Genomic DNA, 17567 nt, shown 5'->3' on the forward strand with positions numbered 1-17567 from the left:
GTGATGTAGGGGTGCTGATAGAATAACTGAGTGATTTCCTTGCATGGGTAAAATGGGGTGGGCTCCAGTACATGATGGATTAAATTAGCTTTAGACAGCAGCATGGTTGGTGGCAATAAATGGAAAGCAGAGAAGATGGGTGCAAGTGAGAATGTGTGTGTAGATGGTCTGAGGACATGCTGTTAGGTCATTAGCTGAGAGTGGTGATGCAGGAGGAGGTCCTGAGTTTAAAGGTGTGAATTAGTCACCTGGGAAAGAAGGAGAATGAGTGAGTTAGGGAAATAGAGTTTAAGAGTCTAAGGTCACTAAGGGCCCACCTCAGACTGTTGGTCAGGATTCTAAAGTAAGACCATTGGTGTGATTTTGTGTTGTCTCCAGCTACTTTCTCTGCAGACATGGAACAGGCAGAAAGTGGGGATTAACTAGGTTTATGGGTTGGAGTGAAGAGTCATGGGAATCAAGGGTGTATGCAAAAAGAAGATGACCATGATTGAGGCCAGGCACGGTGGCTCATGCCTGTAATCCCAGCACTTTGGGTGGCTGAGGCGGGAGGATCGCTTGAACCCAGGAGTTTGAGACCAGCCTGGGCATCATAACAAGACCCCATCTCTACAAAAATATTAAAATTAGTCACGTGTGGTAGCAGGCACCTGTAGTCCCAGCTACTTGGGAGGCTCTGGTGGGAGGATTGCTTTTGAGTCCAGAGTTTGGGGTTACAGTATGCTATGATCATGCCACTGAACTCCAGCCTGGGTGAGAGAACGAGACTCTGTAACAACAACAAAAATAATTGTCCAGATTTTGTCAACTCTCTTTCTTTCCTTTCACTGCCTTTGGGGTAGGGTTAGGAGTTATGCCTCAGCTTTCTGTCCCACCGGGATCTTCTGAGATTTAACTTCCTTGCCCTCAATTTTTCAACCTTTCTATTAGCTGCTTTTGATTTTTTGTCTTAAAGCACGCGTGCGCGCGCACACACACACACACACACACTCACAATCGTTTTGTTTATTACATTAGGAAAATGAGATTCTGATAGTGCTTCCTTCCCCTATCTTAACCCTGTAGTAATCAGAATATGTATTTTTTTTAAAAAAGTCCTTTCCAGATGATTTTTGCTATCAGCCATGTTTGGGAACAATTGTGTTAGATGACACAGAATTGGGCCAGTGGAGAAAGCCATCAGAGCTCTCCTTTGGTTAATACCGCACCGTTCATAAATTCACCTGCTGGTATTTTTCTGTAATGTTGGGCAATAGCTTTTCTGCTATAATCAAGAACACCTGTGTTTCCCTTTGGCCAGCCCATTGTCACTACGACTGAAATAGATGATCTGAACATTCTTCTCCTTTCTTGCCACTTCTCTCCCAGATGTGTGACAGTGCGGAAGAGGGGGTGGACGGAGACACTGTGAACATGTTTGTGGTTCACCCAACAACTCCTGCGCAGTATTTCCACCTGCTTAGGAGACAGATGGTCCGGAACTTCAGAAAACCACTCATTGTTGCTTCCCCTAAGATGTTACTCAGGCTCCCAGTAAGTAGAAGGTGGTGAATAAGCCTTCCTCCTTCTGTCATTTTTTGCACTCCATTTTTCTCTATTTTCCATATCTAATTATATTTAAATTACAGAAATACCTTTTTAGTTTCAACTGACTTTGCTACTTTCATTTTTTTTGTTGTTTTTTGAGACGCAGTCTCGCTCTGTCGCCCAGGCTGGAGTGCAATGGTGCAATCTCGGCCCGTTGCAACCTCTGACTCCTGGGTTTAAGCGATTCTCCCGCCTCAGCCTCCCAAGTAGCTGAGATTACAGGCATGTGCCACCACACCCAGCTAATTTTTGTATTTTTAATAGAGATGGGGTTTCGCCATCTTGGCCAGACTAGTCTCTAACTCTTGACCTCAGGTGATTCGCCCGCCTCGGCCTCCCAAAGTGCTGGGATTGCAGGCGTGAGCCACCACACCCAGCCTGCTTTCATTTTTTAAACAGCCTTTTAAGACTACCTGGAAAGATAGGTAGGTTTTCTGTCATTGTAATGAAGGACAGGGATAGCAGATGTTATACTAGTGCCCTCCTGAGCAGAAATACTATTTAGAAAAGCTTTTAGGCTATTAGGCTGGGCATGGTGGCTCATGCCTATAATTCCAGGACTTTGGGAGGCCTAGGCAAGAGGATTGCTTGAGCCCAGGAGTTTGAGAGCAACCTGGGCAACATTGCAAGACCCCATCTCTGAAAAAAAAAATTGGCTGGTGTGGTGGCTCACACCTGTGCTGTCAGCTGCTCAGGAGGCTGAGATGGGAGCATCTTTTGAGCCCTGGAGTTCAAGGCTGCAGTGACGTATGACCATGCCACTACACTCCAGCCTGGGCAACACAGCAAGACCTTGTCTGAAAAAGAAAAGAAAAAGTTTTAAAGCCCATATGGTCTAAGCACTATTTTTTTTTGATAGCAGCAATTTGGGAATTCAAAGTATTTTGTTGAAAATGAGTGGCATTATTTGTCATTCTTTTTTTTTTTTTTTTCTTTTTGAGATGGAGTCTTGTGCTGTTGCCCAGGCTAGAGTGCAGTGGCGTGAAATTTATCATTTTATCATTTAACACATACGTAGGTTTACCTATTTATCTGTTAAGTGTACATTGTTTTTCAAATCGCAAAAATATGCTAGTTTTCAAATAGAAATGTTCAAAATAATAAATACTACTAAGCATATATTTTTCCCATCTGCTATACTTTTTTCAGGTTCATATGAGTTTTAATTAGAATTAGTATTAAATTTTTTTTTTTTTTTTGAGACGGAGTCTCACTCTATCACCCAGGCTGGATTGCAGTGGTGCTGTCTCAGCTCACTGCAACCTCCAACTCCCGGGTTCAAGCGATTCTCCTGCCTCAGCCTCCTGAGTAGCTGGGATTATAGGCACTCGCCATCATACCTGGCTAATTTTGTATTTTTAGTAGAGATGGGGTTTCACTGTGTTGGACAGGTGGTCTCGAACTCCTGGCCTCATGTGATCCACCTGCCTTGGCCTCCCGAAGTGCTGGGATTACAGGCATGAGCCACCGTGCCCGGCCGGGAGTTTTACAGTTTTTACATTTATTTGGATATGACTGCTGAGGTGAAATAAGACGTTTAGAATTTGGCCATTCAAGAATATCTTGTGCTGCTCACAAAGGTTCGAGAGTGTATATTTGGAATTGAGGGGTACTGAAGAAAAGCTGCGAGTGATTTGCTTCCACCCCTTGGTTGGTTGGTTGGTTGGTTGGTTTTTTGAGACGGAGTCTCGCTCTGTCGCCCAGGCTGGAGTGCAGTGCTGCGATCTCGGCTCACTGCAAGCTCCGCCTCCCGGGTTCAGGCCATTCTCCTGCCTCAACCTCCTGAGTAGCTGGGACTACAGGCGCCTGCCACCACAACCTGCTAATTTTTTGTATTTTTAGTGGAGACAGGGTTTCACTGTGTTAGCCAGGATGGTCTCGATCTCCTGACCTCGTGATCCGCCCGCCTCGGCCTCCCAAAGTGCTGGGATTACAGGCATGAGCCACCGCTCCCGGCCTGTTTGTTTGTTTCTTGAGATGGAGTGTCGCTCTGTTGCCCAGGCTGGAGTGGAGAGCGCGATCTTGGCTCACTCACTGCAAACTCCGCCTCCCAGGCTCAAGCAATTCTCCAGCCTCAGCCTCCCCAGTAGCTGGGATTACAGGCTTGTACCACCATGCTCAGCTAATTTTTGTACTTTTAGTAGAGACAGAGTTTCATCATGTTGGCCAGGCTGGTCTCGAACTCCTGGCCTCAAGTGATCGGGCTGACTCGGCCTCCCAAAATGCTGGGATTATAGGTGTGAGCCACTATGCCTGGCCTCGTTGTTTTAAGCAGTTTTTAGCGTTCAGAGGGGAGTAGGGAGGTACTCATTCTCAGGGGCGATATTTTCATGGCCCTAAAATCAGTGCCTCCTTAAACTTTTTGCACTAGGTACCTTACTTGACTCACCCTAGCCTGGCCCTGGGAGTCAGTATCTAGTCAATAGCCAGGAAATGGATTTCAGTAGTCTTACCAATAGCAGCCATTCATTTTTAGTTCACTTATAGTGGTCTACCGGTTCTTTCTCACCCAGTGTTTCGCAAACAACCTTATATATTTCGAGGTGACCTCATAAGCCTGGAAGCATCACCGAACATTTAGGAAGAGTTAATGCAATGCCTTTAGCACCATTTTTCTGATGGGGCTCTTTTTTTTCTTTTTTTTGTTATTTTGAGAGTCTCGCTTTGTTGCCTAGGCTGGCATGCAGCGGCATAATCTTGGCTCACTGCAACCTTTGCCTACTGAGTTCAAGCAAGGCCTCAGCCTCCGACGTAGCTGGGACTATTAGGTGTGTGCCACCACACCCAGCAATTTTTTTTTTTTTTTTTTTTTTTTTTGAGACAGAGTTTTGCTCTGTCACCCAGGCTGGAGTGCAGTGGCACAATATCAGCTCACTGCAACCTCCATTTCCTGGGTTCAAGCAATTCTCCTGCCTCAGCCTCCCAAGTAGCTGGGATTACAGGCATGCACCACCATGCCTGGCTCATTTTTGTATTTTTAATAGAGACGAGGTTTCGCCATGTGGGCCAGGCTGGTCTCAAACTCCTGGCCTCAAGCAATATGGCTGCCTCGGCCTCCCAAAGTGCTGGGATTACAGGCATGAGCCACCACGTCCGGCCTGATTCTTAAAATTATGTCGTGGCACCAGGCAAAAGGTAATCTTTTTTTAAATTCATTTTTAAATTTTTATTGTCATCCTTGTGCAGGGGCCATGCTAATCTTCTCTGCAGTGTTCTAATTTTAGTATTATGTGCTGCCAAAATGAGCACAAAAGGCAATCTTTTTACTTTTTTTTTTTCTTGAGATGGAGTTTCCTGTTACCCAGGCTATAGTGCAATGGTGTGATCTCAGCCCACTGCAACCTCCGGCTCCCAGGTTCAAGCAATTCTTCTGTCTCACTCTCCCCAGTAGCTGGGATTACAGGCATGCACCACCACGCCCAGCTAACTTTTATAATTTTAGTAGAGACGGGGTTTCACCATGTTGGCCAGGCTGGTCTTGAACTCCTGATATCAGGCAATCTGTCCACCTCTGCCTCCCAAAGTGCTGGGATTATAGGCATGAGCCACCGCGCCCAGTCTTTTTCTTTTCTTTTTTTTTTTTTTTTTTGAGACAAGGTCCAGCTCTGTCACCCAGGCTGGAGTGCAGTGGCATGATCATGGCTCATTGCAACTTCTGCCTCCCAAGCTCAAACTTCTAGCCTCCCACCTCATCCTCCTGAGTAGCTGGGACTACAGGCATGCGCTACCACACCTGGCCAATTTTTGTATTTTTTTGTAGAGATGGGGTTTCACCATCTTGCCTAGGCTGGTCTCAAACTTGTGAGTTCAAGCAATCCACCTGCTTCAGCCTCCCAAAGTTCTAGGATCACAGGCTGGAGCCACTGCAACTGGCCAGTTTTGGTTTGTTTTGTTTTGGATGAGGTCTTGCTCTGTTGGCCAGGCTGGAGTGCAATGGTGCGATTTCAGCTCACTGCACCCTCTGCCTTCTGGGTTCAAGCAATTCTCCCGCCTCAGCCTCCTGAGTAGCTGGGATTACAGACACCCGCCATCATGCCCAGCTAATTTTTGTATTTTTATATTTTTGTAGAGATGGGATTTCACCATGTTGGCCAGGCTGGTCTCAAACTCCTGACCTCAGGTGATCCGCCCACCTTGGCCTCCCAAAGTGCTAGGATTACAGGCATGAGCCACGGCACCTTTTTTTTTTTTTTTTTTTTTAATAGAGGCAGGGCACCAGTGGGGATGGTGGAGTAGGGGGTGCAAAGGGAGTCTCGCTATGTTGCCCAGGCGGGTCTTGAACTGGCCTCCAGCGATCCTCCTGCCTTGGCCTCCCAAAGTGTTAAGATTCCAAAAGGCTATCTTATGTAACCTCAGAAACATAGTTTTACCCTGAAGTATACAGAACTGATATTTTTTGGCAAGGCATTGCGTCTGTTAGGACATGGGTCTCCTTGCAGTGCTAGGCTAGAACTTTGGTGCTCGTGTTTGATAGCGACCCTTGTAAGTGACAGCATCACCTCTTTCTGTTGCTTGCTGGATGTGTGGCCTCTTCTCCCTCGTAGGCAGCCGTGTCAACTCTTCAAGAAATGGCACCAGGAACAACATTTAACCCGGTCATTGGTGATTCATCTGTGGATCCAAAAAAGTAAGATATGTATCTCTGTTTTCATATTCTGTGGCAGAATTTTAATTAATGGGAAAAGTAGTTCACATTAAGAGATCACAGGTGATGCAGATCTCCCCTCTCCTATTTTTATTTATTTATTTATTTATTTTTGACACTGAGTCTGGCTCTATTGCCCAGGCTGGAGGGCAGTGGTGCAATCTCAGCTCTATGCAACCTCCGCCTCCCGGATTCAAGTGATTCTTGTGCTTCAGCCTCCCAAGTAGCTGGGATTACAGGTGCCCGCCACCACACCCTGCTAATTTTTTTATTTTTAATAGAGATGGGGTTTCACCATGTTGGCCAGGCTGGTCTCGAACTCCTGACCTCAGGTTATCCACCCACCTCAGCCTCTGAAAGTGCTGGGATTGCAGGCGTGAGCCACCATGCCTGGCCTCCTCTATCCTAAGTCCTTTAAGTCAGTGGAGTATGAGTTAAGTGTGGGTGGGAAAGTGGACTTTGTAGGCGCATGTTGCTGAAGAAGGATCCCCAGGAATAGCCTGTGACTGAACTCGGCTGCAGAGACCCCCACAACCTTGTTCATGAGGACTGTAAATCTGCACTGTCTCCCGTTTCTTCTGACATAATTCTCTTTTTTTTTTTTTTTTGAGGTTGAGTCTTGCTCTGTCGCCCAGGCTGGAGTGCAGTGGCACGATCTTGGCTCACTGCAAGCTCCGCCTCCCGGGTTCACGCCATTCTCCTGCCTTAGCCTCCCGAGTAGCTGGGACTACAGGTGCCTGCCAGTACGCCCGGCTAATTTTTTGTATTTTTAGTAGAGACGGGGTTTCACCGTGTTAGCTAGGATGGTCTCGATCTCCTGACCTCGTGATCTGCCCGCCTTGGCCTCCCAAAGTGCTGGGATTACAGGCGTGAGCTACCGCACCTGGCCTCTTCTGACGTAATTCTTACTTTAAAAAATTTCTCCCCCACCCTATTGTTCCTTTTCTGTCCAACAGGGTTAAGACCCTCGTGTTCTGCTCCGGCAAACATTTCTACTCCCTGGTGAAACAAAGAGAATCTCTGGGGGCCAAGACGCATGACTTTGCCATCATCCGAGTAGAGGAACTCTGCCCCTTCCCGTTGGATTCTTTACAGCAAGAGATGAGCAAATACAAACATGTTAAAGGTAAGAGGTTGTTCTCATTTGGGTTTTGATGTTCAGTTACCTGAAACCCATTTCAGCTCTTTTAAATGAAAAGACGTGGTGGGGGTTATTAGAAAATTGAATCTTGGGCCGGGCGCGGTGGCTCACACCTGTAATCCCGGCACTTTGGGAGGCTGAGGTGGGTGGATCACAAGGTCAGGAGATTGAGACCATCCTGGCTAACACAGTGAACCCCCGTCTCTACTAAAAATAAAAAAAATTAGCCGGGCGTGGTGGTGGGCGCCTGCAGTCCCAGCTACTGGGGAGGCTTAAGCAGGAGAATGGTGTGAAACTGGGAGGTGGAGTTTGCAGTGAGCCGAGACCGCACCAATGCACTCCAGCCTGGGTGACAGCGTGAGACTCTGTCTCGAAAAAAAAAAAAAAAAGAAGAAGAAAGTTGAATCTCAGCCGGGTGCAGTGGCTCACACCTGTAATCCTATCACTTTGGCAGGCCAAGGCAGGCAGATCACTTGAGGTCAGGAGTTTGGGACCAGCCTGGCCAACATGGCAAAACCCCATTTCTACTAAAAATATAAAAATTAGCTGGGCATGGTGGTGCACGCCTGTAGTCCTGGCTACTTAGGTGGCTGAGGCAGGGGGATCACTTGAGCCTGGGAGGCTGAGGCTTCAGCAAGCCCAGATTGTGCCACCGCACTCCAGCCTGGGCTACAGAGTGAGACCCTGTCTCTAAAAAACAAAAAAAAGGCCCGGCACGGTGGCTCACACCTGTGATCCCAGCACTTTGGGAGGCCAAGGTGGGCAGATCACTTGAGGTCAGGAGTTCAAGACCAGTCTGGCCCACATGGAAAAGCCCTGTCTCTACTAAAAATACATAAAATAGCCAGGCTTGGTGGCGGGCGGGTGCCTGTAATCCTAGCTACTCCAGAGGCTGAGGCAGGAAAGTCACTTGAACCCAGGAGGCGGAGCATGCAGTGAGCCCAGATTGTGCCGCTGCACTCCAGCCTGGGCGACAGAGTGAGACTCCATTTCAAAAAAACAAAACAAACCCAAAGAAAACAAATAATCCAATTTTTCAAAATGTGCAAAAGCTTTGAGTAGGCACTTCTCCAAAGAACTGGATGGCAAATAAGCCCTTGAAAAAATGCTCAATATTATTCATGTTAAAAGAAATGAAAATTAATCCAGAATGAGCTATGGCCACACACCTATTAGAATGGTTAAAACTAAAACAAAACAAAACAACAGACTCACGGTATGAGTGTTGATGAGGAGGGAGCAGAGCCACTGGAACCCTCACTCGCTGCTGGTGGATGCAAACTGGTGCAGCCACCTTGGAAAAAAGTAAGTTTCTTATAAAGTTAAACACCGAGTTACCATATTCCCCTAGCAGTCTCACTCATAGGTATTTACTCAAGAGAAATGAAAACACATTCACAGCCCAGGCATGGTGGCTCATGTTCGTAGTCCCAGCACTTTGGGAGCTCGAGGCAGAAGGATCACTTGAGGCCAGGAGTTGGAGACTAGCCTGAGCAATACAGCAAGACCCTGTCTCTACAAAAAATAAAAGAAATTAGCCAGGCGTGATAGCACATGCCTGTAGTTTTCGCCTACTCGAGAGGTTGAGGTGGGAAGATTGCTTGAGCCCAGCAGTTCAAGGCTGCAGTAAGCCGTGATCGTACCACTGCATTTCCAGCCTTGGTGACAGAGTGAGACCCACTCTCTCAAAAAATTTTATTTAATTACAAAAGAGAAAATAGCCCAGGCACAGTGGCTCATGCCTGTGCCAGCACTTTGGGAGGCCGAGGCGGGTGGATCACTTGAGCTCAGGAGTTCAAGACCAGCCTGGGCAACATGGCAAAACCCCTTTTCTAAAAAACAAATAGAAAAATTAGCCAGGTGTGCTGGCATGTGCCTGTAGTCCCAGCTATTTCGGAGGCTGAGGTGGGAGGATCACGTGAGCCCGGGAAGTTGAGGCTGCAGTGAGCTGTGATTATGCCACTGCACTCCAGACTGGTTGATAAAATGAGACCCTGTCGCAAAAAATAATAATAAACAAGTTTACGGAAAAATCTGTGGGCAAGTGTTTATAGCAGCTTTATTCCTAATTGCCCCAAACTGGAAACAACCAAAATGCCCTTCAACCAGTGAATGAATAAACAGTTAGTGGCACATCCATATAATGTGCTACTCAGCAACGGAAAGGAGTGAACCATTGCCGTGCATAGCAACGTGAATCAATCACAAATGCTTATTACAGTTCCAGGAGCCCCAAGACTGCATAATTTCATTTATATGACATTATGGAAAAGAAAAAAACTGTAGCGATAGAGAAAAGATCCGTGATTTTCAGTGGTGGGGGTGGGAGCTGGAGTCGACTACAAAAGGTCAGGATGAGGAAATGCTGGGGGTTGATAGAACTGTTCTGTATCGTGTTTGAGGTGGTGGATACATGACTGTATTTGCCAGGAAAAAAAGAGACAAGCAACACTATGCCATATTGGAAAAGCATATATTTAATTGAATTTGAATATATAGAGAAAAGTCTCTCTAAACGTATCTCTAGATATTCCCCTTCCTGTTTTGGTGTACGGATGCTCCTCAACTTACGAGGGGGCTATATCCCAATAAATGCATCGTCAGTTGAAAATACCGTTAAGTTGAAAATGCAGGCCATGCGCAGTGGCTCACGCCTGTAATCCCAGCACTTTGGGAGGCTGAGGTGGGTGGATCACCTGAGGTCGGGAGTTTGAGACCAGGGTCACCAACATGGCAAAACCCCGTCTCTACTAAAAATACAAAAATTAGCCAGGTGTGGTGGCACATACCTGTAGTCCCAGCTCCTTGGGAGCCTGAGGCAGAAGAATTGCTTGAACCTGGGAGACGGAGGTTGCAGTGAGCCTAGATTGTGCCACTGCACTCCAGCCTGGGCACAAGACTCTGTGTCAAAAAAAAAAAAAAAAAAAAAAAACATGAAAATTTGGTACAGGCGGGGCGCGGTGGCTCACGCCTGTAATCCCAGCACTTTGGGAGGCCGAGGCGGGCGGATCACGAGGTCAGGAGATCAAGACCATCCTGGCTAACACAGTGAAACCCCGTCTCTACTGAAAATACAAAAAAATTAGCCGGGCGTGGTGGCGGGCGCCTGTAGTCCCAGCTACTCGGGAGGCTGAGGCAGGAGAATGGCGTGAACCTGGGAGGCGGAGCTTGCAGTGAGCCGAGATTGCGCTACTGCACTCCAGCCTGGACGACAGAGCGAGACTCCGTCTCAAAAAAAAAAAAAAGAAAAGAAAATTTGGTACATATACACCAGGGAATACTATGCAGCCATAAAAAGGAATGAGATCATGTCTTTTGCAAGGACAGGGATGGAGTTGGAGTCCATTATCCTCAGCAAACTAACGCAGGATCAAAAAACCAAATACCGCATGTTCTCACTTATAAGTGGGAACTGAATGATGAGAACACGTGGACACAAGGACGGGAACGACACACAGTGGGGCCTGTCCGAGGGTCACGGGGGAGGAGGGAGAGCATCAGGCAGAATAGCTAATGGATGCTGGGTTAATACCTAGGTGATGGATGATCTGAGGAGCAAACCTCCGTGGCACACATTTACCTGCATAACAAACCTGCACATCCTGCATGTGTACCCCAGAACTTAAAAAAGAAAAAAGAAAATGCATTGAATACACCTAAACTACAAAACACAGCTTAGCCTAGCCTGCCTTAAACATGCTCAGAACACTCACATTAGCTTATCGTTGGGCACAATCATTTAACACAAAATCTATTACATTTCATAATGAAGTGTTGAATATCTCAGATAATTTATCGAATACTGTACCAAAAGTGAAAAACAGAACTGTTGTATGGGTACTTGAAGTACAGTTTCTAGTGAATGTGAATCCCTTTCACACCATCGTAAAATTGAAAACTCCATCGTAGGTGGGATCATAGTAAATTGGGGACCGTCTGCATGTGTCTACTTGAGGTGCTGAAAGAATTTCTTCTCTCATAGATCATATTTGGAGTCAGGAGGAACCTCAGAACATGGGTCCGTGGTCATTTGTTTCTCCAAGGTTTGAAAAGCAGCTGGCCTGCAAGGTAATCACACGTTTTCTCTGGTAGTGTTTTGTGTGCATGTTGTTTTTCTTTTCTTTCTTTTTTTTTTTTTTTTTTTTTTTTTTGAGACAGAGTCTCACTCTGTTGCCCAGGCTGAAGTGCAGTGGCGCAATCTCAGCTCACTGCAAGCTCCGCCCCCCGGGTTCACGCCATTCTCCTGCCTCAGCCTCCCAAGTAGTTGGGACTCCAGGCGCCTGCCACCACGGCCGGCTAATTTTTTTTTGTATTTTTAGTAGAGACGGGGTTTCACCATGTTAGCCAGGATGGTCTCAATCTCCTGACCTCGTGATCCGCCCACCTCGGCCTCCCAAAGCGCTGGGATTACAGGCATTGAGGCACGGAGCCCTGTCCCTCTAATCTCTTCTGTGTAACTCATTATTTGAAAGAGGTGATTTATGGTTAAACAAGCTAAGAGAAATACATGCACTGTCTTGTTGGAACTAAGCAGAGCTCTGATCTAGTCAAAATGTCATTATATTTCTTCTCTGCTGCACTTATAGCTCCGTCTGGTGGGCCGGCCCCCTTTGCCAGTACCCGCTGTAGGAATTGGCACAGTTCACTTGCACCAGCATGAAGATATCCTCGCCAAGACCTTCGCTTGAGGATGACTTTTGAAGAAACACTATTTCTCTTTAAGAAAATGGCCATTAAGGCCGGGTGGGGTGGCACATGCCTGTAATCCCAGCACTTTGGGAGGCCAAGGCTGGTGGATCACCTGAGGTCAGGAGTTCGAGACCAGCCTGGCCAACACGGTGAAACCCCGTCTCTACTAAAAATACAAAAAATGCCGGGTGTGGTGGTGGGCACCTGTGATCCCAGCTTCCTGGGAGGCTGAGGCAAGAGAATCACTTGAATCTGGGAGGCGGAGGTTGCAGTGAGCCAGGATCACACCATTGCTGTCCAGCCTGGGTGACAGAGCAAGACTGCGTTTCAAAAAAAAAAAAAAGCCATTAAAAGAGGCCTCCTTCCTCCACTCTCTCAACCCCTCTGTTGGGTAACATGGAAAGACTGTATTCCTCTAAGATGTTGGGATTGATATACATGATTTAATAACCACGGGGAACTGGTTATGAATATGTGAATGCAACCAGCAAATTTATCCTTGAAGGTGTGATGGTAGAAATAGGAAAACAACAAAAGAAAAACAATAACAAAAAAAGAAAGTGTGATGGCTGGGTGCAGTGGCTCACGCCTGTAATCCCAGCACTTTGGGAGGCTTAGGCGGCTGGATCACCTGAGATCAGGAGTTCAAGACCAGCCTGGTCAACGTGGTGAAACCCCGTTTCTACTAAAAATATGAAAATTAGTTGGGTGTGGTGGCATGCGCTTGTAGCCTCAGCTACTCCGGAGGCTGAGGCAGGAGAATTGCTTGAACCTGGGAGGCAGAGGTTGCAGTGAGCCGAAATGGCGCCACTGTACTCCAACCTGGGCGACAGAGCAAGACTCCATCTCAGAAATTAAAAGGAAAGTATGATAGTGTTATGGATTTTAGCTCTGAGTGAGCTGGAAAACTAGGTCATTATCTAGATGATTTCAGACTTGACCCTAATTGACCATATACGACCAGGAAACACTTCTGAGTTTACAGCTCCGTGGCGATGACCTCAACACTGCCTCTTGATTTGTTTGATGCATGTCACTTTCATTAATTTTCCACCTCCTTTTTGAAAGTCCTGTGGCAGTACTAATATTTTCATTTTATGTAATCTCTGGTGCTGCTTTCCAGTCACTGTATGAAGTGTCTCCCCAACACTAGCAAATCTAGGTCCTACTAAATACAAATCTCTGGGTGGATGATCTTCTAGTATTGTATTTTTAAATTAAGGAGTTTTAGTTATAATGAAATTGATTTGTAGTCTGTTTTGCCGTAAACTTGTTTTTCTTTGAATTGTTCTTATAGTGATATCTTACTATTTTTAACTGTCTGGGGTTTCTGATATGGGGATTTCAGCCCCTGGTTAATCAGTCTTGTCCCTACAAGTCCCTGATGCAGTATGTTTATTTGTGATGTTTAAAGAACATTTCTTGGCTGGGCGCTGTGGCTTGCGCCTGTAATCTCAGCACTTTGGGAGGCTGAGGTGGGTGGATCACCTGAGGTTGGGAGTTTGAGACCAGCCTGACAAAACATAGTGAAACCCCGTCTCTACTAAAAATACAAAAATTAGCTGGGCGTGGTGGTGGGTGTCTGTAATCCCAGCTACTCGGGAGGCTAAGGCAGGAGAATCGCTTGAACCCGGGAGGTGGAGGTTGCAGTGGGCTGAGATCCTGCCACTGCACTCCAGTCTGGGTGACAGAGCAAGACTCCATCTCAAAAAATAAATAAATAGAAAGAGAGAGAGAGGAAAAAAAAAGAAAAGAACACTTCTTTATTTGAGGGACTTTCCCAACACCAGGTGCTTGGGGATTTCTTAGAGATCACCAACCGACTCCCTCACTGTGAAATTAAACCAAGTACTGGAAACGTAACTAAATAGCGAACCATGTAGCTTCACCTGACTCAGTGCTGGGGGCCTCTACCATCTACTGTGCTTGTGTCATGATGCTTTTTCTCTGAAGTGGTGTGGGAAGTACCAGGGGACTGGCAGAAGCCCAGGCCCTCTCTACTTTTACCAGCAACTGATCATGTCTTTCAGAATCCATGTACATATAGGCTGTTCTAGCCACAGTGGTAGATTTATGATTCACATCCGAAAGTGTGCCTTAGTTATCAATTTAACATTTCTCTAGTATTCATATCCCTTTTCTTACCATATACCTCAGTGTATCCTTCCTGTGTCAAGCCTTATAAATCATGTAATTTAGTGCCACTCATGTAAATCAGTAAAATCACAAAGGTCTATTTAATGAAAACGATTTACCAATGTTGTTTTTTTTTTAACAAGAAAAAAAATAAAAGCACATTGTCATTTTTTTTCCTCAGGACTCCTGGACTTCTTGAATTAAAAGATTTCAAAAGTCTAAGCACAAAAATGAGATGGAAGATTAGATCTTTGTAAAAGGTTAGTTTAGGCTGGGCGTGGTAGCTCACGCCTGTAATCACAGCACTGTGGGAGGTCAAGATGGGTGCATCACCTGAGGTCAGGCATTTGAGACTAGCCTGGCCAACATGGCTAAACCCCGTCTCTTACTAAAAATATAAAAATTAGCGGGGCATGGTGGTGCATGCCTGTAATCCCAGCTACTTGGGAGGCTGAGGCAGGAGAATCACTTGATCTCAGGAGGTGGAGGTTGCAGTGAGCCGAGATCGCACCACTGTACTCCAGCCTGTGTGACAGAGCGGGACTCTGTCTCAAAAAATAAAAGGTTACTTTAAATCTCTCTCTCCAAATTTCTTTTATTTTGAGACAGAGTCTCGCTTTGTCGCCCAGGCTGGAGTGGTGCGATCTCAGCTCACTGCAACCTCCACCTCCTGGGTTCAAAAGATTTTCCTGCCTCAGCCTCCCGAGTAGCTGGGACTACAGGTACGTGCCACAGCCAGTTTTTTGTATTTTTAGCAGAGATGGGGTTTCACTGTGTTAGCTAGGATGGCCTTGATCTCCTGACCTCATGATCCGCCCACCTTGGCCTCCCAAAGTGCTGGGTTTACAGGCGTGAGCCACTGTGACTGGTGGATCTCTCCAAATTTCTAATTTTACACCTCACAGTCTGTTCATGGTTTCTTTTTATGTCTTCTCTAACTCGAGTCATGAAATGTGTCTTCTGTTGGCTTAACCTTTCTACTCTCAATCACTACTGCAACATGGATCAGCACTTTACATTCCCTTGCGGGGAGGGACCATTTGAGGAATTCCAAATCAAATACTCATTACTTTTTTTTCCCTTAAAAATTTAGTAGGCCAGGCATGGTGGCTCATGCTTGTAATCCCGGCACTTTGGGAGGCTGAGGTGGGCAGATCACCTAAGGTCAGGAGTTTGAGACCAGTGTGGCCAACCTGGTGAAAGCCTGTTTTTACTAAAAAATACAAAGATCAGCCAGGCGTTGTTGTGCATGCTTGTAGTCCCTGCTACTTGAGAGGCTGAGGCAGGAAAATCACTTGAACTACTCCAGCATGGGCAACAGAGCAAGACTCCATCTCAAAAAAAAAAAAAAAGTGTAAAAGGGATACTATTTTTATTGTCAACCAAGGAATTTTTTAAAAATAATAAAATTTCAAAGGTAATATAGTCAGTCTAAAGATGTCTAAGCTTCATAGTATTTTTCCCAAATAGCATGTGTATGCAAGACATAGAAGAGCTAAGCAAAATAGTTATTATTCTCACTAAAAAATTTTTTATTTTACTAAGAATAATTTGTAATTTCAGACAAAACTAAAATTTTTCCATGGTTGCTACTATTTCTACTTCTTGAATACCCAATTTAAGGTTTAGTCCTCATTGAACATTAAAATGGCATAGATAGATATAAATAATAGATATAAATAAGATACAAATATAAAATTACTAAGGTTTTCTTTTTTTCTTTTGAGACCAAATCTCGCTCTGTGGCCCAGGTTGGAGGGCAGTGGCGCGATCCCGGTTCACTGCAACCTCCGCCTTTCTAGTTCAAGTGATTCTGTGTCAGCATTAGGCCGCTTTGGCCTCTTAAAGTGCTGGGATTACAGGCGTGAGCCACCACGCCTGGCCCTTTTACAAAATTGAAGAAATGAAAGGGTTACCTCGCCCAAAAAAAAAAAAAAAAAAAGATTACACTGGAAGGAAATCACAGATTAAGGATCAAGACTGTTGAGTCTTTAGGTTCCAAAAGCTTCACCTACATTTTTCTTATATGTATTTGGATATTAAAGAAAATAAGTTACATATACACAATGGAATATTATTCAGCCATTTAAAAAAAATAAAATCTTGTCATTTGTAGCAACATGGATGGAACTGGAGGTCATCATGTTACGTGAAATAAGTCAAGCACAGAAAGACAAAACTTGGATATTCTCACTCACATGGGAGCTTAAAAAGTGGATTTTGGCCAGGCGCGGTAGCTCATGCCTGTAATCCCAGCCCCTTGGGAGGCCAAGGCGGGTGGATCACCTGAGGTCAGGAGTTTGAGACCAGCCTGGCCAAGAGGGTGAAACCCTGTCTCTACTAAAAATACAAAAAATTAGCCGGGTGTGGTGGTGGATGCCTGTAAATCCCAGCTACTGGGGAGGCTGAGGCAGGAGAATTGCTTGAACCCAGGAAGCAGAGGTTGCAGTGAGCTGAGATCATGCCATTGCACTCCAGCCAAGGTGACAAGAGCAAGACTCCGTCTCAAAAAAAAAAAAAAAAAATGTGGATCTCATGAAGATAGAGAGTAGATCAGTGGTATCAGAGGTTGGGTGGGGAAGGGGTGGGCTGATGAAAAGAAGTAGATTAATGGGTACAAATATATGGTTAGGTAGAAGAAATAAGACCTACTGTTAGATGGATCGGTAGGTGACCATAGTTTAATCAGTAGGTGACCATAGTTTACAATATCTACTATACATTGTGAAATAGCTAGAGGAGAATTCAAATGGTTCTATCATAAAGAAAAGACAAATATTTAAGGTGATGGATATCCCAAATACACCAATTTGATATTTACAAATTATATGAATGTATTAAATTATCACATGCACCTTGAAAGTATGTACATCTAGCATTCATCAATTAAAAAACCCCAAAAGCTCTTACTTTATAGAAATAGTAATTCATTGTCATTTTATTTAAATCTGATAAAGCACAGTCTAAAGCAGACTCCTTTCCTCACTGCCAATTGCAATTTTATTTATTTATTTATTTATTTATTTAGAGACAGAGTCTCACTCTGTCCCCCAGGCTGGAGTGCACTGGCACGATTACGGCTCACTGCAGCCGTGAATTCCTGGGCTCAAGTGATCGTCCCATCTCAGCCTCCCAAGTAGCTAGAACTAACGTGCCTGCCACTATGCCCTGCTAATTAAACAAATTTTTTTTCTTATAGAGACGACGTCTTGCTATATTGCCCAGGCTGGTCACAAACTCCTGGCCTTAAATGATTTTCCCGCCTTGGCCTCCCAAAGTGCTGGGATTACAGGCATGAGCCACCACACCCAGTCTAATTTTTAAAAATTATTTAAGTCAGACCGGTGGCGCGTACCTGTAGTCCCAGCA

General features: G+C 45.4%; 1 protein-coding gene and 1 non-coding gene across 7 annotated transcripts in view; one reads left to right on the top strand and one right to left on the bottom strand.

Moving 5' to 3' along the window:
• Positions 1 to 17567, top strand: part of DHTKD1 (dehydrogenase E1 and transketolase domain containing 1) — a 63059-nt gene that overhangs the window by 42643 nt on the left and 2849 nt on the right. For 2 of the 6 annotated variants that reach the window (XM_009457942.5, XM_009457946.5), the window contains 5 exons: positions 1369 to 1533; positions 6132 to 6214; positions 7189 to 7358; positions 11356 to 11441; positions 11960 to 14378. In XM_009457942.5, the coding sequence (XP_009456217.1) occupies positions 1369 to 1533; positions 6132 to 6214; positions 7189 to 7358; positions 11356 to 11441; positions 11960 to 12061 (606 nt within the window). In that variant the 3' untranslated portion in view covers positions 12062 to 14378. The other 4 variants (XM_009457943.5, XM_063780430.1, XM_009457944.5 and 1 more) reach the window with 3 other exon arrangements.
• LOC112204636 (U6 spliceosomal RNA) lies at positions 4735 to 4836 on the bottom strand. The gene has a single exon (XR_002938310.1). It is a non-coding gene; the product is annotated as a U6 spliceosomal RNA (small nuclear RNA).

The sequence above is a fragment of the Pan troglodytes genome, chromosome 8 (genome assembly GCF_028858775.2).
Source record: "Pan troglodytes isolate AG18354 chromosome 8, NHGRI_mPanTro3-v2.0_pri, whole genome shotgun sequence".
Classification (NCBI taxonomy): domain Eukaryota; kingdom Metazoa; phylum Chordata; class Mammalia; order Primates; family Hominidae; genus Pan; species Pan troglodytes.